Source organism: Plectropomus leopardus, chromosome 20, assembly GCF_026936395.1.
Source record: "Plectropomus leopardus strain MGB_pleo_1.0 chromosome 20, ASM2693639v1, whole genome shotgun sequence".
NCBI classification, from domain to species: Eukaryota; Metazoa; Chordata; class Actinopteri; order Perciformes; family Serranidae; genus Plectropomus; species Plectropomus leopardus.
The window spans coordinates 269,367-294,509 of record NC_142195.1 but is presented as its reverse complement, the minus strand read 5'-3'; the positions used below and the strand labels follow the sequence as shown (position 1 = coordinate 294,509).

At 39.9% G+C, this 25,143-nt stretch overlaps 1 protein-coding gene across 3 annotated transcripts in view; it reads left to right on the top strand.

Moving 5' to 3' along the window:
* Positions 1-3,647: 3,647 nt before the first annotated feature.
* crb2a (crumbs cell polarity complex component 2a) overlaps positions 3,648-25,143 on the top strand; it is a 94,103-nt gene continuing 72,607 nt past the window's right edge. For all 3 annotated transcript variants that reach the window (XM_042509794.2, XM_088070645.1, XM_088070644.1), the window contains exon 1: positions 3,648-3,896. In XM_042509794.2, coding sequence (XP_042365728.2) covers positions 3,788-3,896 — 109 coding nt within the window. In that variant the 5' untranslated portion in view covers positions 3,648-3,787. The remainder of the gene's footprint in view (positions 3,897-25,143) is intronic.

Here is a 25,143-nt window from a genome sequence, read left to right as displayed (position 1 = left end):
GAGGGACTAAGGATGCTTAAAAGCTCACCAAACGTGGCAAGAGAAATCAGAAGCCTTGAATTGTGATATCTGATATGATTTTTTTGCATTGATGTGCCAAAATGTACTCAGTAGCACCCAATACAAAATTTTAAAAAAGCAGCCCCCATGGACCATTTAACCTAGAGCTTCAAAACTTGGGAGGCATGTGTAACACCCCATGACTTACAAAAAAGGCTCTTGGACTCATGCCCTAAACCCAACAGAAAGTCCACCAATTTAAATTTTATTTAAATATTGGGGCAGTTTTTTTCCATTTTTATTAGAGCCAGACCGATTATTCAATTTACCTATATTATCAGCCGATATTTGCCTTTTACAGACATAATGGAGCAAATCAACCTCAGAGCATATTTTTTCCAATGTGCACTGATAAGAAATGGTGTTATTCTACAGCTTGTCCAGCAGAGTGTGCTCTTACTCCATTGTTAAACTACTCTCAGCACTCAAGCACATTGTGACAGAGTGCTGCAGAACAGTGGACTGTGCTACAGTCAGTCAGAGTGTTTTCACGGTAAGCAACATTGAAATACATATGGTTACGTTAATAAATAATGGGTTCATCTTTCTGCAAACAAACAAGATGGTTTAAGGTCCCAGGGTACAGGAGGAGAGGACTCCCAACGTGCTGACTTTATTGTATTTAGCAATTTTTCGGACCCTCTCAGTGGCTTTATATTCAAGCAGCAACAAGAGACACATTTAGGGACTTATGTAGATCATCGGGGAAAAAGGAGAAATATAGTGTCATTTTTCCCATGACACTATATTTACTGCTGCATGCAGTGAATTAGTGCGCAATGGTGCGAGGGCTTATTTATCGCTGCTTGCAGCTTTAATTATTTATTGTTCTTTTTAGAGGAATCTTGTCAGCATTCCTTTTCCAACAGTGCTGACCAATGCTGCTGAACAGTGGATATACAACTACTGTCACTCACAAGCAAGACGTGGTCGCAAATGGCTGCGGCATTCTGACTAGGTTGAGAGTGTTTGGGAGGGCCAAGGAGTGTTCAGTTGAGTCAGCTAAGGAAATAACAAGGCATGTGTACCTACTTTGTACCATTGACCGGCGGGCTGACCAGGCAGAGAATGCAAGGTACTTAGGTTGCACTTCAGTGGATGAGGGGGAAAATTCAGGAAAATGGAGGTACATGATGGAGGAAGATACAAACCTCCTTGTTCCAGGATGGCTCACTACTGACTGTGCAACACGCTTTGGCACTAAGGTGAGGAACAGCTTGTTGAACTTTTTAGGGGTGTACAATATTATCTGCATAATATTGGTATCGGCAGATAATAAAAATTCTGCAATTTTTTCTTTTCTTCTTTTTCAAAAATATTTAATTAAAAAATGTTTCCAGTGAGAAAAGAGAAACAGAATTGCATCCTCACTCGGAGAAAAATGTGTCAGAGTTTCTTCACTTCCTGCTCATGCCGCTCAAGGTTTCAATGCACAACCCACTATTTATAAATATCCCACTGAAATAGACTCTCACTGCAGCCTGTAAGCCCCATTCTGTGGACAATAAATGGGGTGCAGTCTTCACTCTTTATCACTAGTGACCACGGAAATACAGCGGGTGCTGCTGGATGGAGCAGTGAGTAACATCACTGTCCATTTTTAAGAATACTGTCTGCGGTGGAAACGCTAAATAGATCTTGGGTCTAAATACCTGGTCGTAGGTGAAACTTTTGATTCCAAAGATACTATACCGAAAGCATTTGGTAGAAATGCAACTAATGATGCCATTTTCACACACATAGCTAGTTTACAATGCAAGACAAGAAGAAAGATTTGTTTTGGATGCATGTAGAGCTTGCCCCCTAGATGCCCAAAGGTGGGCACAAGACACAAGAAATATAAGCTGAAAAAGCTTGTAGTTCTTCTAAGCACCTCTGACATCACTGGTACATGGAAGAGCAGCAGGTTTTGAATCAGCACCCAGAGACAAATAAAGCACTGTAAAGACATGTAGTTTTATGTCACACTTTCCTCAAAATTTCAATAGATGAAGTTAATGTTGACAAAGTTAACCTTTAAGTCTTGATACTAAATGTCCCCAAATTCACAATGCAGAATATCCTAATCATGTGCCAGTTACTGTCAGTGACACAAGGTTCATGGGTGCAAGTCTGTCTTGTAGACTGTGGGGTGTTTAAAGCTGGTGTTTAGGGAGGGGTGGGGGATGGAGGGAGTAAAGAAGGCTAACAAGCCTCTAACAGGCTAAGTGATGGACATCTGACTGCTAAGCTCCATGCTACAAAGGAGTCACTAAAGCTGCTGAAGAGACTAATTAGCCAGTGACTAAAACCTGGCATGGATTCACAGGACTGTACAGGTCAACACAAAGGCTGATGGTTCACAAAAGGACGTCTGGTGGATTAAGGCCAACATGCCTTCAATCAAAGGGTTATGTGCAAATGTAATAACAATTTGTTGTTCAAATCTTACACATTTTTGATATATGTCAACACTGTTGAGTGTAGAGAACTGGTTTTAGAAAAGTGAAAAGTTAAGGAATCATGACAACTGAGCTTATTTATAAATACAAGACTGCTTTAATAGTCTTACACCCCTTTTCCATCTAAATTATTATATTGTAGGTTGTGCAGCAAAACCTGCTAATAAAGGCAATACATGCCATTCCCATTGCCAGTACCAACAGACAATTATACCTTTATGTCTCTCTCTGTGTTTGTGTGTGTGTGTGTTTTTTTTCTGGGTTGTCACCTTTGATGTTATGGACAGGTCAGAAAACAGGTTAGTAAACAGTATAAAGCAGTATGGAGGCCAGTGAAAATTTTATGGTTACTTTTATATATATATATATATATTTTTTCACTTTCAAATTTGGTGCCTCTTTCACATAGAATTGTTTGTGGGGTTTTTTTGGGCAGTACAGAAGGGATTTTATTTATCTTTCCCTTCTTTATATTTTATATAATTCAAAATTGTAGCCAATCCACAAACCATTTTCTAACCCTTTTATTTTCTATCAATGACTATGGGGGGCTAGAGCCAATACCCCAACTTACACACATGAAGACAGAAACTGAACCCACAATCACACCTGAAATTGCAGTAATTCATAAGATCCTATTGCAATACTATTACAGCAAGGGAACACTTTTAAGGTAAAAGGGAAACTGAGTTTCAACAAGTTGTTGTTTAAACCCACCCACCCACCCACACACACACGCACGCACGCACGCACACACACACACACACACACACACACACAGACACACATATATATAAATACATGCACACACAACATTTTGCCATGTCCCCTTTTATAACTCGTGTTTTATGAGTTGTGGCAGTCACAGGGAGACATCTTTGGATGAGAAGGTTAGGTATTAATGCCTGGATGTGTGCGTAGCTGCAGTTATTGCAAAGTGGAACTTGTGTTTTTTTTAGCATGCCTTCTTTTTATTGTGTCCCTTTTTCTCCTTTTGAAGTTTCTCTTCTTTTACCCCTTTCCTTACATAACCTCTTCTGAATGAGCACCGGTAAAGTGTTAATCCAGCTCATGTTTTCCTGTTGTCTCTCGGCTCTCATGGCTGATTACACTCTGAGTCCAGAGCAGGGAGGGTTGTCTGTTCAAGTCCAGTGCTGTATTCATTAGGAGCCAAGCATGTGCAGCGTGTAGCTTGCCAGCTTCTAAACACAGGGCAACACAGTGAGGAGCTTCTTCACCACACAGCAGCATGTCACTACTTTAAGACTTCTCACTTTTATTTCTAGATGCTAGCTTGTGGTGTACAAATCCAGGTCATTGTTTTTACCATGGAGTTGGGGAAAGTTCATCTGAATCTAAAGACAGTACTGCTGACGATGATGATGTTCAAATGGGGTGAGTAGAGACAATAGTTTGGATATTTTTCTCCTGTATTCAAGGACAGTTTGAGGGATTTTGGATGGATCAGTTTTTTGTAATTGTAATAGAGTGCTGTAGAAAAATATGTTAATCCCAAGGGAGATTCTCTGTCTACATGGTTATTGTCTGAAGTTGCCATGTAATCTGTTTCCAGTAAAAGCAACAGGTTACATTTAAAGAGTCATTACAAGGATGTAAATATCCACAAGAACTATTTTACATCACATATACTTGGATTGTAACACGAGTAGCTGCTGCATGATTATTGACTAACACAATACATATCAGTGCTATCATTTTTATCATACTCACTCCCCTCAGTTTAACAGTTAGCAGGAGGAGGCCCAAGGAATGTTACCAGTGCCCTCAGAGGTGCTTTTCTGTGAATGGTGAAGTGGTTTTCAAAGGTGGTTATTGGGCTGTTTTGTGCTCCCCCCATATTGGGAGACACACAAGTTAGGGTTTGGTTTGTCCTTTGTTGCTCATAACAATGATGAGGACATTAGTAAAATACCAGTGAATTTTCACAATATTAAGAAACCTCAAGCACGTGGAGTGTAATTACTGTAATTAATGATGCTATGTAAGGCTTTAGACAAATAACTGGATTGTCAAACATGAGTAGCTGCTGTATGATTAAATCATTGATTATAGAAGGTAAGGCTTAAATGAAAATTTGTTTCAGTTTTGTACTACCTCTTTCTATCAGATGTGACCATATACTGTACATAAAAATGGACAACATGACAGCTCTGCCAAAATGAGGATATTCAATCTTGATCGCTCCTTGGTGTCTGACTGCAGTACAGGTCTCAAGGCCGCCCCTCCATGTTAGTGAATGGTCATAGGTCAAACTAAAAACTCAAAGTACATGCCAAATAATGCATTCAATAAAGCTGCTCACAATTGGTCAGATGGTTGGTATGGCAGGAACTACCCCACCGGGGATACTGTTACTGCGCATATGCAGGCTCACAATGACATCACCCTTGCAAGATGGCAATGCCCGTATATTGGATATTTTAACCTCACTTAAGCATAGTGGGGGGTAAGTGGGGGGCATGTCGTTCCTTTTTTATATAGTCTATGGACGGAATCAGTGCTTCCAAATCATGCACACTCAAACAGAAAAAACAGGGATAAGATCAATAAAAATAATATAATTCAAATCCCTCTGCACACTCATGAAGGTGCAGAATGAGGTCACATAATGTCCAGAATTGTTTAAATATTGCTTTTTAATCTGAAATGCCTTCAGTTTGATTTTGAAAGCCAAAGAAACGTCAGACAGCAAACTTTGCCTACTCTCATGGTGACTGTTCAGATTTTATTTGAAAGTGGTAAAGAAATTTTGTGTGGTGTGAACTATTTGCCTTATGTCCAAACATAGTTTTTCTATTGAATGTCATGGAAAGAACATTATACTTAATAACTGTATATTGCTATAGTTTGTATCAATTTCATCACAGTTAGAAATATATTTTTAGACACAAAAAGGCAGAGCTCTTTAATATGCGGATGTTACTTCTTTTAATATGCGGCTGTTACTTGACTGATATGGCAGTGGTTCAGTTACTGTGAGTTCACCATTTGGACTGATCTCACAAAAATATAGTGTGTGTGTGTGTGCGTGTATATACCTATATATGTGTGTGTGTGTGTGTGTAAAACATGGTGCTGAAATAATCAGTTGCATAATTAACTTGAGTGATCATGCCTCAAAACTGCAACTATATGCATTTACACATAAAAGGAATCTTTCTGTTGATACTGACACATTTTGGAAAAATTCTTTCAAAATTTCATTCTTTTAATCAGGCCCATGTACTCAGTAGAACATGAGTGCACAAGAAATTTGCCCATAAGGCATCTGATGATGGAATGCTGTGCTCTGACCTTGCATGAACAGTTTATACAACAGTTAGTTCCGACCAAGCAAACTGATTGGTTGAGAGGCATTCCATGAGTGCTGATATAGGAGTACAACTAGTGCACTAGAACAAACAGAGTACTTGTCAGTACGGAAGTTCAAAATACTCGGGTGTCGCGTGACTCATGGAGGCTTCGAATAGTTGGGGCTATTTGAATACATTATATGGTTAGACAAAACTCCGATTTTTGCTAAATAGCAATAACCGAATTGATTTACAATATACATGAATATACATGAAGCGCATCGTATGTAGTTTTTAAAGTAAAACATGCTTAAATTTCAAGTCTAATGTTCACAGCCAGGGTTAGATTAGACTGATTAATCTCACACTCGGGAGATTCACACATTTCAGCAGCTTAAGAGTCAGAGGCAATAGAAAAAGGCGACTGAGTGCTCAATAAGGGTTAAATATGATTAAAATACAAAAAATAAAATATATTTTATATGCAAAATATATAAAATCTATATACACACACCACACGCACACACACACACACACACACACACACACACACACACATCTATACACTGTATATGTATAGTACTTTTATATGTAAAATGTATAATTACATAGTCTAAATATGAGTGATGTGGATATGACATATAAAGTTATGCTGACATATTTTAGACTTACCTTACCATGGTAAAGCAGCAGGTTGCTGTTTATTGCTTATATATATAAACATGTATTTTATTTATCTTTGTCTTTCTACTGACTAACTTACTGCAATTAATTAATTTCATTAATATATAATAAACTCAGAACCATAAATAGCACATCAAGCAGTTGGTTTATGTCCTTCTCTTTCGGTGTCCTCTCAGATAGTCTCCACCATGCTATGCTATGCAGCACGGGGATGAACCAGGCGTGTAGAAAAAGGCACGCTGACACGCAGATGAGGAAAATGTTGTTGAGTAATGCCAGCAGAAGTAGTCTTACACTCACCACGGATGACAACTACAAAAAGTATGTGAGGTTATCATTTTCAAAAACTGCATGCAACTTTTACTCTAAGAAAGCGCACACTATTGGAAAGCCTTGTATATGGTTTAATAAAAATAAGAAGCAGGGAAAGGTTTGCAGAGGACAGGGAGCTGACACTCAGGATGAGGGTGCGGTCTTAGTGCAGGGAATCTCCAGGCTCCATTGAATCCTGTGTAGCTCTTTTGCTGAAAGAGGGAGGGGAAAAGGACAGGAGAGAGGGTTAAACATACCTTAATAGGCCTGGGTGGGAAACCGCTTTGGGAGATGAGGTGTGTTTGTGCCCCAGCTTTAGTTATGGAACTTTGTTAGTTGTGTTAAATTTGTTCTTATTATAGTGAATTAATCGCTTTGAAATTAGGTTTGCCTGTGCTAACCTCAGCATTTGTCTATAGTGTGTCATATGAAAGGCCTACAAATATTGATCCTTTTTTAAAAATTTAAAAAGGTCTAGGCTACTTGTCTGTTCTATGTCATCACACTACTGTTAATATAAGAGAGTGATTTCAATACAAAGTGTAAACCACTGCACGTGAATGCATGAATTAGTCAGATCTGTGCTCCAGAGGAGAGCCTTCATTAAGCTGTGTAATCTTGCCCTCTACTGGATTTATATGTTAATAAACAGCATTAAACTAGAGCCTTCTCCGTTTTTATAACCTGCTTCGAAATAGTTCTTCCAGCACCCAGTACTCCTATTGTAGGTTACCAATATACAATAACAAGATTACATATATAACACCATAACAAAAATACTATAATACAGTAGTGTAACAATGTCAGTGTTTAGAATAATTCCCCATTAAGCCTAGTGTGTTTCGTTTTTCTAAATGATTTACCCTGTGATCTCATTCAGGTCTTTCAGCTTCCCTCCCTTTGCCACCAATGGAAAATCAGCTGAGCTGAAACATAATAGACAAATGGAGTCAACAGAATCACAAAGCTAAAAACATTCACCCTTAAATCTTAAATTACGTTTCTGTTTACAGTAATGTTTTTTTACATTCTGTTTAGATGTCTCAAATATGCACTCTTAATCCATATCAGTACTTATGTACCATAAAATAGCACTCTGCTATCAAGCGCCATGTTATCTCTAACAAAGCTGACATGTAACGCACACTGACCTGTAAAATAAATCACACAAGCCTTTTCTCCCCTTTAACTTCTTAATGTTAGATGAAATTACTCAAGAGCAGGGCATTTTAAATTAATGGCTAATGAAATGTGTTCAGTATATATACTACATTGTACTAACGTTACTCTGTTAGCATATCTGTTATTGCTCCGTAAATCTACTAATTTAACAGCAGATAATCCAATATCATGCTTTAATGCACATGTTAATTTAGCTAAGATATGCTGATAATATAAAGAATGATTCTTTAGACGTCTTACCCTGTTAAAAGTTGGTCTTCTCTGCTGTAACTCCATTGCGCCGCTAGCAATTAATGCTACTTCCGGGAACTGTTGAGATGCTCCACATTCCACCATTGCTGTAAAAAAAACAGTCCATTGGAGTGAATGGAGATGATGCAACTCTCTCAAAGGGCTCTGAATACAACATCACTGGGACTGTTAACTTTTAACTCTGCATGTATGACTCCACTTCACGGCTGTTAAAAATCAGTAAATTAGTTTAAGAGTGAAAGTGTATATATAAGTGGATATGTTTATAGTATGGTGTAATGGTGTATCAGTACTTTTTAAGAAGTCAGTTGAGTCAGTTGGGTGATGTCCAGCGGCAGGTAGAAAAGCACAGGATATCACTAACACTGTGCCTGAGGAGGAAGAGGTAGTGAGAGGGGATGCAGTTGACACTGAGGTCAGCAGGCCAGCCAAAGAGAGAACCATGGAGCAGAAGGCTAGAGTTAGATGGCTAAGGGCAAATGATAGTAAAATGTGGGAGATGGTGACTTGCTGGTAATCTTAATTGGGCTTAGAGGAAATGTGGTTGAGAGGTTAGAAAAGATGGGAGAGGTGATTTACTCATATGGCGCAGAGAGATTCAGGGTGCATGACAAAAAGAGGGGAAAGAGAGCACAAGTAGGCAAGTCTAGAAGGCAAAGAGAAATAGAGAAGGTAGTTAAGGAAAGGAGACAGTGAAGAAAACAGTGGAAAAAGGCTACAGGCGAAGAGAGGGAGGGAATCAATGTTTTGCAAGAGGAGTTGAGAGGCAGGCTAGCAGCACTTAGAAGGGCAGAGCATCTTAGGAAAAAGAGGAGAAAGAAAGAATATGCAAGGACAGCTTTTTTTAGGAACCCCTTTAAATTTGCGAAAGGTTTGTTTAATCAGGAAAAAGGGGGGCAACTTAAGGCAACAAGGCTAGAGGTTGAAGAATATTTGAGAAAGACATATTTAGACTTACAGGAAAATAGGAGTGGAGGTCTTCCACCTGATATGCCTCCATTAGGAGAGATAAGTCAGGAGTTGGACGTTAGGCCACCTAGGTGAAAGAAAATTTTTATTTGTTGTCGCTTAAAAGATTTCATCAAATCTTCTTTTACACAAAATGAGCCAGGCTAAGAAGCAATTGCAGCAATTTTTTTCTTTGTTTAAGAAAAAAATTGCTGCATGGCACATTCGCTTGCGCAGCACCACCACCCAAAAATTTGTTTTCACCTCCTTCCAAATTTCACTCCAAACTTTTCTGAAAAGTTGGCAGCCCTGATGATACTAACCATTGGGTCTATGCATAACATGAAGACCCAGCTAACACAGATTAGCAAGGAGTGTGCAGTAAAATGTTGCTAGGCAACAGCTGTCACATCCAACGGCTGAGGAACTATTTGTATTGGCAGAGCCAAAAAAATCATTAATTAAACAAACAAATTATAATCTGTCGTCGCTTGTCACTATTAACAAATAAAAGACGCTTGAAGAAATGTTGTATAAAAGCAATATCACACTTGGGGTCGTGTGTAGTGCTTGTACATCATCACAGCTATGATGATAAACAAGCACAACATCACTCCCTCTTATGTGTGTTTCAACTCCAGCGTTTGAATATGTCATGCTTGTATTTATGAAACTCAGTGACTCTTTTATTACTGCAAAGTGTAGACTCTCTTTTTGTTACTTCATGTTTGTTTTTTCCGGTTACAGAAAAGAAAATTAAATTAGCCTCTTATCAGTCTCAGAGGGAGGTCACAGACAAAAGAGTGATTATTTCAGTTTAAGGGATGATGTCACAGAGAGTAGGAGTGTGTCTAACAGACAAAGTACTTTGTTTGTGGTAGCTGAGCTGTGGACCTCAAAAGGAGGTGAGCTGTGTGTGAGGGAGAACAAGGCTGTGACTTTTTTTTTTTTAACTGTTTAGAGCAATTTCTCCCGAATTGGAGAGTTGATGGTTGCCAGGCAGACAGAGAGGATACAAGAGGAGAGAGAGGGGTAAATGGCATGCATCTTCAACAACAAGCAACAAGGGTGCTCCAGGTGAGGCTGTATTAACTAGAGCTGTGTAAGAGGGAACGAGACATCTGTCTAATCTGTGTCCTCTGCGTCACGTCTGATTGGTACAGGTGTCTGAACAGTCAGGATCAGTCTTGTGCATGTTTGGATTACCACCAATAATAGACAGGTCATTATGTTGCATTTGTCCCTATACTGTCTCTGTGTCTAGGCTAATGCTCCAGTTTAAGTCAGGGTGCAAAAGGTTCTCTTTTTTTTCAAATACATTCTTTTACTCTCAATAGCTAGTTTGAGTTTTTCTTGGTTTACACTCATGCTGGCTTGGCTCTGTTTGGTTTGACTCTGCACATCCACCAAGTGCAGCAGGGTTTTGCACCTCCATTCCAACTGGGCCACTGGTTTGACAGTGTATCTTTAACTGATGACAGCTTATCTTGAGTGATAAAAGTAGCGGGCTGGGGTGCCCAGTAGCTCACCTTTTAGAGCATGCACCCCATGCAGTAGCAGTGGCAGATTTTTTTGGCTATATAAAGGTGGGGATAATCCATACACCGGTGGGGCTCAAATCAATATCAAAATTTCGATATGAATGCATGCAAAGTAATACCACTCATTCAACAACCAGAAATAATACATGAGTTGAGATGATTGCACTGACTTTTTCACACGCAACACCACACGGAACAAATGCAGACGGTCTATTCTGTGGGCAATTATGCACACATCAGCCCCTAAACCTTGCACATTTTAAGTCATGTGTCATTCTGTACACTTCACACACACACACACACACACACACACACACACACACACACACACAACATGAGAGAGAGAGAGAGAGATTTATAAAGACTTTAAATATATTTAAACTCACTCGTTCTGGCAGGTGGAGAAAGCGGACTCCTCCCTGTCCTGTTCAGGAGTGAATGAAAAATTGTCCAACATGCCCGGCTCATTTTCTGTCCAGGGGCGCTGTACTGGTTAGCTCCTAGCTAGTGTTGACGGTTGTAAATGGTAAGTGTTAGCTGGTAAAGGCGCGGCCGCACATGAGTGATGTCAGTGACGCAATTTGTCAGAGCTTTCCCACTGATCTCAAGACAGTGATAACCTTACATTGAGTACCAGCTAGAAAATTTAATGAATAAAGGGCGATTCTACTTCTGAACCCGAATCAGTTTTATGTGTGAAGCTGTCGCCATCATTGCACGACACTGCATTACGTTGTTAGGATGCTGAGGCACTGTTGTACCTTGCCAACAAGAGAGCATGGTGTACAGGCAAACATATATGAAAAAGGAGCTGATATGGCACTTGGTTGTTTAAGTGATAGGGCTAAGGTGGGACTAAGACAATTTCTGGTGGGACTTTAGCCCAACCAAGCTCTACCCTGCCCTACCCTGTCCTACCCTGCCGTCGCTTATGGCCCCATGTACAAAGGCTTTGTCCTTACCGCAGCAGCTGTGGGTTCTATTGCAGCCTCAGGCCTTGCTGCATGTCATTCCCCTCTCTCTCTCCCCTCTCTCAGTTTTTCCTGTTTCCTTTTATGAGTGATGAATACAATTAATTCAATTTCAATTGAATTTTATTTATAAAGCCCATTATCACAAAAGGCAGTATGCCTCAGAGGGCTTTGCAGCATACTTCTTTCCTCTGTCATATGATGGACATGCTGCTGTAGGACCACAGCAACAGCAAAACCAAGACCACGATCAAGGCGAGCCGAAGGTACAGTATCAGTGCAGCCACAGCACAAACACGACCAACGGCAGGATCACAGCATCAGCACAGCCATCACCACAATCAAGAGCAGCCAAAATTGCAGCCAGGAAACAAGGGAGCACAAATGCTCCGGAGAGGCAACGGTGTTAACGTAATGCAGTAAACAGACATATGGAGATGGAGGGAGCAAGAGAAGGAAAAAGGAGCTCAGTGTATTTTAGTAAGTCCCTCAGCAGATTAAACCTATGTCAGCCTAACTAGGGGCTGGTCCAGGCAACCTGAGTGGAAATGATGTCTGCCTCCCTGACCAAAACTGGAAGATGGTTCCATAAAAGAGGAGCATGGTAACTGAAGTGCTATGGCTCCCATCCTACTTTTGGAGACTTTGGAAACCACAAGTTACCCTGTGTTTTCAAAGTGCAGTGATCTTGAGAGTTGGTAGGGAACTATGAGCTGAGACAGATAAGATGGAGCCTAAATAAGATGGAGGCTACAGACGACTTATGCCCGCTGGTATGGAGGGAAATTTCAAGTCTGGCGGGTGGAGAACTTACAGGTTGACCATCGGTTAGTTGCATTCATGTGCAACTTTTTAGCCGAGACACAGCAACACGAGACAGTGCAAGGGGCCTTTTGTTGCCACTAGTTCTCTGAAGTCATTTTGGTTGGGCTGGCAGTATTAATAAACTTGCTTTTATTGAAGAAAAGCAGCTTACAAGGTTCTGCTAATTTAAGGATGAACACATTTCATCATCATTATTATTATTATTATTATTTCCATTTTTAAAGTGGCTAAATTCCTGTCTAAAGCCAAAGGAAAAATACATACTAAGAATACAGTATTGTAACTTGGGAATATGTTGCTAGGTTTTCCTAGCATTCTTATGGTAAATGTGTTTTGAGGTGTATTTTGATACGTTCAGGGTCATCCAGGCGTATCATGTTTTTTGTGTTTTGTTAGTGTTCTTTGTATGTGATCTTGTTGAATCATTGTTTGGTCATGTTACACTTTTTTGTTGCACCATGGGTTGGGTCAGTGTCGTGGTTGGAAACCTCTTGCTTGTTTAATTTTGATTGTTGAATGGAAAGGTGTGCAGATCCCAACTAAAGAGTACTTCCTGGTTCAAGTTCATCTCTGCTTCTTGTTTGTTGTAAGATAACCAGTCTTGCCACAGTATTGCACTAACTGATATCATCAAGTGTTGTCCCTGGATCAATGACTAACGTGTTTGTTCCTTGACTTCACCATAATACATGCATTGTTTGTCCAGGATTCACATTACAGCCAACCAGTCAGCAGCACTTTTCCATAGTGATGTTATTCATAGTCCATTGTGCAGATAACCGCCAATTGAAAAAAAAAAAGAAACTGCCCATTTCAAAGCCATTCAAGCAGCAAACACATGCAGAGATTTGCCTGGATTTCAAGCACATTTTTGGGGTGTGGGAATTACTAAATATAAATTGAACCTCTGTTGGGTCTATTTAATGGGAAAGAAGCATGTAAAAATAGATGTTACAGGACTTATGGTAACGTAAGTGCCAACACTTCCTTGTGATATCAGATCGTGCCTACAGTATTCACTGGATAAATAATAGATGGAGAATTCATCTTATGTCAAACAGTTGATTACAATACTATAATTTGTAACAAAGTTATATCTAAAGCAATGTGTGTAATATTGGTAAATGAATGGACTTGGATTTGAAAAACACCTTCCTCGTCCAATTACTGATTAAACCTTTTCTACCTCCTGAGTTCCAACACTTTGGGAAATATATGTAAGATAAAGAGATCAACATCAATTTCATGTTTTTATATTTAGCACGGAGTTAGAGTCAGGAAGTGGTTAGCCTGGCTGAGCATAAACACTAGAGTCAGTAGTAAACACTGTTCCAAAATGAAACACTGATCAATCTTCTCATCTAATTCTGCAAAACTAACAAACAAATAAACAAAAAAAGTTCATCAGGGCAATAAAATCATAAACTTGTCAATATGAAAACTCTCTAACACAAGCAATTTTGCATAAGGTTTTGTGAATCAATATGAAATAGTGACAATGGAATAAATTGATAAATAAAAACTGTGAAATGTATTATTCCACTGTTATCAAAATCTTGGGAGTCCTAATAATTGTGCCACATGAGGGTTTGAGTATGGGCTGCTGCTGAAAAGCATGGTCAAAGTGGAGAAGAGGAGTGAGAGAGAGAATATGGTGACAAAGCTGGACTCTTGCTGGAGGCTGAAGCCCGAAGCTGTAATCTGTGCACATAGAGATTAGAGGAGCTAGGGGATTGGCTTGAAGAGGCCAGAGGGATTACTGCATGGAAAGGCTCTGGAGGTCAAGGAGGCCATCAAACCTGCTCTGGTAAAAGACAGGGCAAAAAAGTAGGATGAATACTACAAGTGTTGGGTGAGGGAATTATTAAGTGGGATTTATACTCCTGTGTCGAATCGATGCCGTACTTGTCATTGCCTGGTGCAAAGCTACAAATGTATGCTGCACGTCATTGTGACAGAGATCTCCTGTTAATTTTTGTAAGTTGAAAATCATAGCACTCAGTGGTAACAAAGCTTATATGAGAAAAAATAAATTGCGAAAACAGAAACGCCCCCAAAAAATAGCATGTTAAGTCTTGTGTGATTTGTTCTATTTAATATGAGAAGGGGAAAGTCTGGTAACCACTAGGCCTATGCAATGTTAAGTGTCATAGACTTATGCTCTGGTGAATGTGTGGGGAAAACGGTGATGGTGTGTAGTTTAAAACAACTGGTATGTTGGTGAACCTTGTGAGAGGCTCACCAACAATGAGCAATTTTGAGCTAAATTTTGTGATTTTACCTTTGGTAACCGTTGCTGTTATGCCTGGCTTCATAAAAGTAGAGGAAAACTCCACTATAGCTGCTGGCTAAATTATGAAATGTAAAATGTCATAAGCTTATGCTTATAACATTAGTATGTTTTACGGGGTAACTGTTATGAAGTGTAGCCTACTTGTTTGTGATAATGTCACTATTAAGCCTCCGCCAGAGTTGTCCCTTGTCTTGATCCTGTTTGTGGTTTTCATGGACAGAATCTCATGGTGCAGCCGGGGGAGGAAGGGGTCCGGTTTGGAGACATCAGAATTGCGTCTCTGCTATTTGCAGATGATGTGGTTCTGTTGGCTCCATCGAACCGTGACCTCCAAGCATGCAGTAGGGCAGTTTGCAGCCAAGTGTGAAGCGGTCGCGATGAGAGTCAGCACCTTTAAATCTGAGGCCATGGTTCTCTGCCAGAAAACGGTGAACTGTTCTCTCTGGGTGGGGAGTGAGTTGCTGCCCCAAGCGAAGGAGTTCTAGTATCTCAGGGTCTCGTTCACAAGTGAGGGTAGAATGGAGCGTGAGATGAACAGACGTTTTGGTGCTGGATCCGCAGTGGTGTGGGAGTTGCATCGGATTGTTGTGGTAAAGAAGGAGCTGAGCCGGAAGGAATAGCTCTCGATTTACCAGTCCATCTATTTTCCAAACCTCACCTATGGTCATAAGCTGTGGGTAGTGACAGAAAGCATGAAATCGCTGATATAAGCAAGCTTTCTCCTGGGGGTGGCTTGGGTTAGCCTTAGAGATAGGGTGAGCTCCGGGAGGAGCTTGTAGTAGAGCCGCTGCTCCTTCGTGTCGAAAGGGGCCAGTTGAGGTGGTTTGGGCATCTGATCAGGATGCCTCCAGGGCACCTCCTGCTGGAGGTGTTCCCGTCCTACTGGTAAGAGGCCCCGGAGCAGACCCAGAACATGCTGGAGGGATTACATATCTCGTCTGGCCTTGGAACGCCTTGGGGTCCCCCAGGAGAAACTAGAAAGTGTTGCTGGGGAGAGGGATGCCTAAAGTGCTCTGCTTAGCCTGTTGTCCCCGTGACCCAGCCTAAGATAAGCGGACGAAAATGGATGGATGGACTATTAAGCCATGTTTAATGTGTTTTATGTGTGTTTTGAATCAATTACACTTTTAGCTCTTCCCAGACAGCCCAGTGCCAACTAGAGTTTTAGAGGTGTAATAGCAGAGCGACACAAACACACTACAGCACAAGTATATATGCTCACAACAGTGTAGGCCAGTGTAGCTTACAGCGAAGGCTCTGTGTAGAGCCAATGCAGAACTTCACATCTGCATTAAAAGGTGGTGGAGACCAACCAGCTACCGCCAGGGCTTATAAATGAAAGAGCTGATAGTTCCATAAGCAGCCACTTAAGGGTTCATAGCAAATGTACAGGGTAGACATTTTTAAATAACTCACCTATTTACATTTAATAAAGACTTAAAGTTACACATATGTAAGCTTAAGTCACAGGCTGAGATATCACAGACATCACCACTGCCTATGAGTCAGGTCCCCTCCTCGATCCTCCACAGCTCCACCCTCTGGTCCAAGTATAGTCGCATCTGGCTCCAAAAAACCAAAATGCCGAAATGCCAAATTTAAGGCTTCAAAATAGTCCACATACCAATGGGTGGCATCACAGGAGCTATGTCTATTATTTTACAGGACGGCTGTGGCTCAGAGGTAGAGCGGGTTGTCCTCCTATTGGAAGGTCAGCGGTTCAATTCCCAGGTCCTCCAGGCAACATGTTGTTTTATCCGTGGGCACGATACTGAACCCCAAATTGCTCCTGATGCTGCAACCTCTGTGTGTGAGTGCATGTGAGTGGTTACTGAGTAGCAGGTGGTACCATATATGATAACCTTGGCCACCAGTGTGTGAATGTGTGTGTGAGTGGGTGAATGTGACATGTAGTGTGAAAGCACTTTGAGTGGTCAAAAAGACTAGAAAAGCACTACACAAGTGCAGTCCTTTTACCATTTACCACACAGTCTATGGTAGAGACAGGGTTTGAAAATGGTGTTCACAATGAAAACCAGTACAGTGACAAAGAAGAGAGAAAAAGTAAGTGATAAAAAATACATATCTTTTTACACATCTAAATACCTAAAAACAGAAAATTACTTTTACTTCAGGAAATGAAAAAGCAGGATTTGGGGGATTTTATTTATAATCTATCTTATTTTATTTTGTAATTATTTCATTTTTCATTTATTTAATTCTATTTTGAAAAATAGAATCTCATGTTCAAAATTTAGATTGGGGTTACACATGGAGTCTGGGTTATTTTTCCATCTTATCGTGGTGATTCGGGGGAAGCAAACTGATTTTGATTTAAAATTTCTTGATGTTGACCATATCGTAAGGCAGTGTTAAGTCCTAACTGTTATAGAATTATTAAAATTGAATGAGCAACAGTACATAGCAATTTGCTCCATATTTTCTGATTACACACCTCACAATATGCATTCAGTACCAGTGCTACAGGTAGTGTGACCTTAAATGTAGCCTCCTATCAGAGATTTGCCATGTATGTTTGATTTTTTATAAACTGTAATTATGGTCTTTCCTTAACCCCCCTTGAGCCTTTAATGGCCAAATACTATTTTGATCAAAGTGTATTTGCCATAACCATGATCTTTCTTTAACTTACTGACCATATTTTCTCTGCAAAGGTAGTAAGATGTGAGGATTTTGAAAATTATGTCATTAAACATAATCCACTTTATTTAACCATCATCAACCAACCATTTAACCACTCATTTAATAATGATGGTTAAATCATATTGTTGAAGAAGAGAATTATGTGACAAAGCTTAAGCATGGTGGGAAAAGAAAGGAGTGGACCATCAATTGACCTTTGAGGCATACCATATAAGAAAACGTGAGCTGAAACATGATGATCACAGTTTTCTAACAGACATCATGAAATCAAATATATGAACTATATGCCCACTCACATTCTAAACCTCTCCAGATTAAGACTGGTGTAAAGTGCTGAATGTAGCACTGAAACATAGAAATGGCCCCATGAATGCAGAATCACATGACAAGCTATATATAAATATACTTTTTTTTTTTTTAAAGATAGGGATAAATCATCAAAATAAATACATTTTTTAGGGTTTAAATAAAGGTTTAACTACATTTGGCCCTTCCTGACACATGATTGGACAGTGTTTCTCTACCAGTGTTTAACCCAAGAGCACTTAAGTTTCTTATCAAGTAAGCAAAGGATCACATTCTCAATCAATTAACATGTTTATCCTGGTCTCCTTACATCAAGGAGACTTGAGCCTAATCTTGAAACCCTTGACAGCCACCTGGGACTCTTTTAGTCTACAGGTGGCTAACACTCAGTAGCAGCCCACTGCAATCTCTAAAGTTCAAACACAGTTTGTGTCTACACCATAGATTGAGAGGAGGATGCACCTCAACAAGAATTGGAAATGAAAACAACCTTCTGCTTCAAAGGGCAACACTAGGCCATAGTTGCCTTTACCAGGCAGACCTGAAAAAAGCTGCCGAAGAGCACATCAAATATAAATATACACTGTCATTTGCATTTAATGTTTTAAACAGCAATTATTTTTAGTTGCTAGTTAAACTCTTTAAACAGGTGCTCTCTATCCAATCATCTTCTATCATAATCCATTGTCTCCTTACTTGGGGCGGCTGTGGCTCAGAGGTAGAGTGGGTCATTCTCCAATCAGAGGGTCAGCGGTTCAATCCCCAGCTCTTCCAGGCAACATGTCGTTGTATCCTTGGGCAAGATATGGGTGAATGTGACATGTAGTGTTAAAGTGCTTTGAGTGGTCAGTGAGACTAGAAAAGCACTATGCAAGTATAGTCCATTTACCATTTACAGTATGTAGACTACTGATTATGGATAAACAAACTAAACCAATGACACAGGTCAGTTCTCATCCATTGGTGCAATATGGTGCACTGGTTTTCAGTTTGCTTTATGTCATATTTTCATTGTTGTTTTAATGAGAAATCTATTTTCTTTTTTATAGATTTTTCACCATGAGGAATACGTCCTCTCATATTTTTTGTTAAAACAAGAATGACCAATGGGATCATCAGCAGGGGAGTCATCATACCTGTAATGACTCTCACAAACTAATTAATTATTAATTAATCAATAATGTAACTCAGCAAAACTTGAAATAATATTTTATACCACAGTCAGATTCACATGACCCCCCAGTACTTCCTCAAATATTATTTATTTATTTGTGGCAGCAGGAAGGTGTATGAGTCAAAATAAACTCCATGGTAATAAAGGAATATGTCACCCAGTGCAACAGTATGGCTCACTGATATGTTTATAACAACAATGAGGCTCGATGGCACTTGCTTGTAGACACATTCACTGCTGGTCTGTATATGAGATTTGTTGGCAAGAATAAAAAATATAGAATATCACCTGACTGATGCAGAAATGCTGATGCTGATGCTGAAAGTCAGCTAATCTGTTTTATCAATAATGTGAGGAGTGTGGTTCGATCAGATTTAATTGACAGTGCTGGCAACATGGACAAACAACCCCACAACTGCTTTAAGACTTTAAGACTTTTTAGACTTTAAATGAAAAGAAAAAATGGACCAGAATTGATGTAAACATGACAGAAATCAGTGTGTTGAGTAGGACTCCATCTCTCATAGTAAAAGGCTTGAAATGATCTATTGTATAACAAGACTGACACTTAAATAATTGAATAAAAAAGTTGGACACCTGTTAATGAGGTCCTCTTTAAAGTTTGTCACGAGAGAGAACTAGATGTATGGAGGCCATAGTTTGAACTCAGTTTTCAGTCTAGATGATATGTGCCAAATTTTAGGCTATATGCTCACTTTTTCAGAAAAGCATGAAATGTGGTGTGCTCTTCAGAAATGGAGCCATTGCAAAAATGCCTTGGTGGCCATTTTCCTTTGCGCCATAACCGTATAAAATGTATTTTGCATCATATCATTTGAATAAATGGTCAAGGATTACATTGATAGTTTTTCCAACATCAACTCCAGGTGAACAGTCAATGCTGAATCTAAGAACCTCTGGATTAAGTTAAGGAGTATGTTTTTAAAACCACACAACATGCATGCAACAGGCATAATAATATCAAGTCTAGCCTAGATTCCCAATACTTGTTTTCCATCTCAAGTCACGAGATTCACCATTCATCTGAACAGTTCATTATGTTGTACATGGTATCACTGTAATCTTTGACCATTAAACACGGGGGTAGACATTGCCTTTTCAGCGTTGTCATGTTTGGCTCAGGACATTACAAGGCATTTTGCCATGGCTCCATTTCTGCAAATGTTTAGGGTCCTGAACTGCAAAAGCATACCAAGTTTCATGCTTTAATGAAAAAGTGAGCTTCATTTTTAGATAATACCTGAACTATTTGTCTTTATTTGAAATTGACTGATTGACTTTGAAATATGCTTTGTCTTAGACTTGGTTGTCTTGACCACACTCCACTAAGGGGAGTTCAAAGGCATTATGTGATGATTATGTGCTTGTATTGGTTCTGAATTCCTCTGCCAGTAATGATGCAATAGGAGGGCCATACATTTACTGACAGGGTCAAAGAAAAATGGTAAAAATATGTTCAATCTCAATCTCTCATTTACAAAAAGTGCAATGATGCCAAGTATTGTAGCAAATTATAAATGTTACTTTCTCACTACTAGTTTATCTCATTAAATACTCTCTTTCTGCCCCGTTTCTCCACCTCCATAACTCCCTTCGCTCTTAATATCTTCCACTTCAGTGAAAATTTGGGAACAGGACAATGATCAAAGTGTGAGGGGCTGGGAAGCTGGGAGTAGTGGCTGTGGGTATTTAGGACGGGGAATGTGGACCGATCCCCCAAAGACCTCATGGCATTGGCTGTTGGGGAAAGACAGCGTATGTATTGTACTATTTCATATTTGTGTAGCAAACTTTACATATAAAAGATCCACTATAGACCTATAATTCAAGATCAACAACTTCTGGTTTTTAAAATCTGCTGTGCACTCTGGATCAATATCTACTTTATTATCTTGGTCCACTATGCTTTAACTGTATTTAATCAGTTTAACTGTCTAATTGGTAATGGAAATTTCTGCCCTATACTCATGCCTGCTTGCATGGAGGGGGCCGTGTTCTTGCCTGAAGTTCACGTCGGCTATCTGTGGCACAAAGGGATACAAACAGCATGCTTCAGAGGTGCAGTGTCAGTCATGTTATGTCTGATCTGCAGTGGTCATATAGACAGGGTTGATCTGTATAAACCATATCGGGTGCACACATATCCAGGGGGCAAAAAGCATTTTGGTTGCTGCTATGGTCAGCCATTGTAACCAAGTAGATTTTGCAATGTTTGTAAATCTTTGTTGACTCAATAATTACATGCTGTTTCAGAGTTGATCTCCTGTCTTTCATTTGCATATAAATACATTGTTATGGAAACTGTCACCTAACAATAGTTGATTATAAGTAGCCCATAGGTATCAGATCTCTGAATTAAATTTGGTAGGTTATTCACAGTAATGTCTGGCTAAAAGGAGCTTGGTGAATCACAAACACTTTTCTGGCTTGCTGATATGATATGAATTTTGCTCACCTTACCAGAAACCTGTTCCATGAAGCAGGATGTGGGGTTCGCGAGGTAACTTAACTCTGGGTTTTCAGTATTACGAAGCTGGTTCACTTTTTACTGGGATAAATCACAGCGGTAACTTGTGCTGAACAGCTCCATAGCAGGTTCACACTTCAGAGGACCACAACCTGTCAGTGCCCTAACACACGTCAGATCACTGGAAGAAAAAATATACCAACATGTACAAAAGTCTGGAGTGACAGGTTACAAAGAAGATCTTTTTGCCAGTAGAACAATATCATTGTTTCAGGTTTTCTATTCCCACTCTCTCTTTAAAACTGGGCTTCTAATTTTCAGAGAGAATGTTTACAACACTTAACACATGATGATAATTTTAGCTGCGTTTTGATTATTCAAAGTTTATTTTATTCCTACAGGGATATCTGACAGTGTGGCTGATTTTACAGTCTGATTCATCCCTGCAGCTCAGAATAGAAAAGTTAAGATAAGGGGGCAAGAAGATATTGGCCAGTGAAGATGCAAGGATTCATGGCCGAGTCAGAACTTTCCAGTTTTCACCCCTCTTTATCTTTTTTTTGAAAAGAATTTAAATCAAGATTACCTTTTAATACAACTTGGTATCACCCTGTTTATCTTAACAAAGAAGGTGCTTCATCAAAACTGTATGTTTCACCTAAGTCTGTAGTGGTCCACAAAGCTGAACTGCTGCCACCACAACATTACAATCTGACCACAGTGTCAAGCATTAAGGTGAAAAGAAAATGCTCTCCAACAAGAAAAAGAAGATGAAAGTTTCACCCAAAGGTACAAAGGGAACTGCCACACCTATTGTAGACAGAGCCCAGAGTTGTCACCTCTGCCAGTCTGATCCTTACACTCTAGCCAAAAAACATATAAAGAGACAGAAACGCTTACTGATTTGCAAGGCAACATTGCTGCCATATTCAACATGCATGTAGATAATCTAGAGCACATTCACCACAACACTGTCATCATCAGCACTTTGAAAAAAATCCATTGATTTGCATTTGCATTACTTTGCATTTTTGGAGATAGAACACTTAGAAACACACACAAAATTGGTTGCAGAATAATGTCCAAAGACGGTCAGCAGTTGAAATGAAAAACAGCATACAAGCATACAAATACAAGTGCAGATGGAACCTCAAGATCCACGGTATTCCCAAAGAAGAGACCCAAGCAAAAACTAGAGGAGATGTTGACATGGTTCAGAGCCAGGTTGCTAATAACGACAAGCAGAGAAGGCCAAGGCTACCATCATCTGCTTTTCAAACAAATCAAAGTCTTATCTGGTGTGGAGAAAGGCAAGGGCTCGAGTTTACTCACAAAAGAACAACCTGAGATTTATGTAGGGTCTTACCCCTGCTGACAAGGCACTTCAGGCGAAACTCTGGCCATTCGTAGATGCTGTCAAAAAAAGGAAAGAAAGCTCACTTTGCTGGGATTCGCATAATAATAAAGGGGAGATACATCCACCATTGTCTCCACTTAAAGGACAACTTACATCTGCTCTGATGGACACTTCAAGACCTCAGTGATGGACCAATATATCTTTCATCTTGTGCAAACACACCATTCGTAAGTATGGTCTCGTTTAAAGAACTAGTGCTAAGGGGAATAGCTTTGCTGTTCGTGGCTAGGTTCAACTTAGCTTTTGGTGGGGATGCAATTGTTGACTCTGATTACAACACTCATTTCACTGTCTCATCAGTTGTTACTCTTAATGCCAGGGGTCTGAGAGAGATTTACAGCCACATTAAGTAGCAATTGGGTTACATGTGCTTTGGCGCTCATGGAAGGTCTCTGACTGCAACACCACTGTTGCAAAACACACATAGCGCTGTTGCATGATCTAATATCCCCAAGGAAGTGTTGTCCCTGGATCAGTGAATAATAGATAATCCAGGATTCACATTGCAACCAACCAATCAGCAGCTATTCTTGAGTGCGCCATGGAGATACCCGCCTGTGAAGAAAAAAGAAACTGCCCATTTCAAAGCCATTCTAGCAGCAACCACATGCAGAGATTTGCTCAGATTTCCAGCACATTTTTATTACCAAATATATATACCTCTGTTGGATCTATTTAATGGTCAAGTAATATGTGTGGAAAAAAAGATGTTTCAGGACTGGTAACATTAGCTCTACCTGTTAAGCTAAGCGAAGTTACGCAGGCTAAAATGCAGCTTCATTTAGGCAACAAACTGTTTTGAGGTTGGGAAATTTTTATATGTGTATAAACTTTGTGGACTGTATTTAATGGGAAATAAATATGTGTGGAAAACCAGATGTTACAGGACTTGTAGTAACATTAGCTCTACCTGCTAAGCTAAACTTCACAAAGCTAAGCAGGCAAAAAGGCATCTTGCTGCTAGCTTTACCTGCTAAACTAAGCTACTCTAAGCTAAGCCAGCTAATAGGCAGCTTCCTCTACAAACTGTTTTGGGGCTGGGGAATTATTATATGTGTTTAACCTCTGTGAGTTGTATTTATTAGGAAATAAGTTAATATAATAATAGTAATAAAGTTGCTTATGCTATTGATTGTGATGATAAGAAGGGTGAAAATCCACATTGACGAGGTGCAAGTATAATCAGTAATGTAATGTTTTTTCAGAAAAATACCACAAGACACAGGCTTGGCTTATGCATGTAACCTGAAAAAAGACAGGATCCAGACACTGTTCATGTCATTATGTGTTGGTCCAGGACCACCACCACGTCACATTAATCATGGGCCATCGTAAGGTGTTAGTCCAGGACCACCACCAAGTCACATTAATCCTGGGCTGTTATTAGGTGTTAGTCCAGGGCCACCACCAAGTCACATTAATCCACTGTTGTGCCGACCAACTTGGCAGGTTACATTGAGGATGTAGAAAACAGCATAACTTCTTCTACAGCTCACCATCATTCCCAGTTAGAGAATGGGTGAAATCAAAGCAAGGCAGTGGGGCTGGGGCCACAGACCCCCAAGTCACTAAGTCTGCCCTTGTTAATAACAAAAGTAGCAGAGAGCAGTTGTTTGAGAGACAGAGGGATGTGTCATCATATTTTTAAAGAATTACATCTTATCTTATGACTGACTCAAACTGAGACTAAAACAAAGTCTTCTGCAGAAGTCTGAGGAAGTCACTTTCCACCGCCAAACATTTAACTGTTAAGACGCTGTGGCGGTGAAAGGAAAAACTGCTGGTTTTCTGCCTCTGCCTCTCCCCACTGACAGTCTGCTGTGATCTATCGCAATCAGCAAAATGTCTCATTTGTCAATAAAATAGTGAAATTAATCTCTAGGGCTCGGTTACTTTGGTTCGGACAGCAAAGTGCAGCCCGAGTTGCACTCTAGTATCTAAATGCGCACACACCTGGCACACAGTCTGTATAGACACACATTATGTAAAAACTATTTCTGTGCATTTTCAAACAACTGCTGCATGTTGGATGTTCAGTCCAAAACACAGGACACACAGTAACAATTTTTGGGGCATTCAAATTTCCCTTGTATATATTTTGGTGGACGTGACCCCCAAGGACGTAGCCTTGAGGACACTGGGAGAGGGCAATGAAAAACAGGAATCTCCCGGGAATTCGAGAGGGTTGCAATATGGCTGTGACATGCTTGTCATGCACACTCTCCAGCTCGCTCTTGCGTTGACGCATGACGTAACAGGTCCTGACTCCTG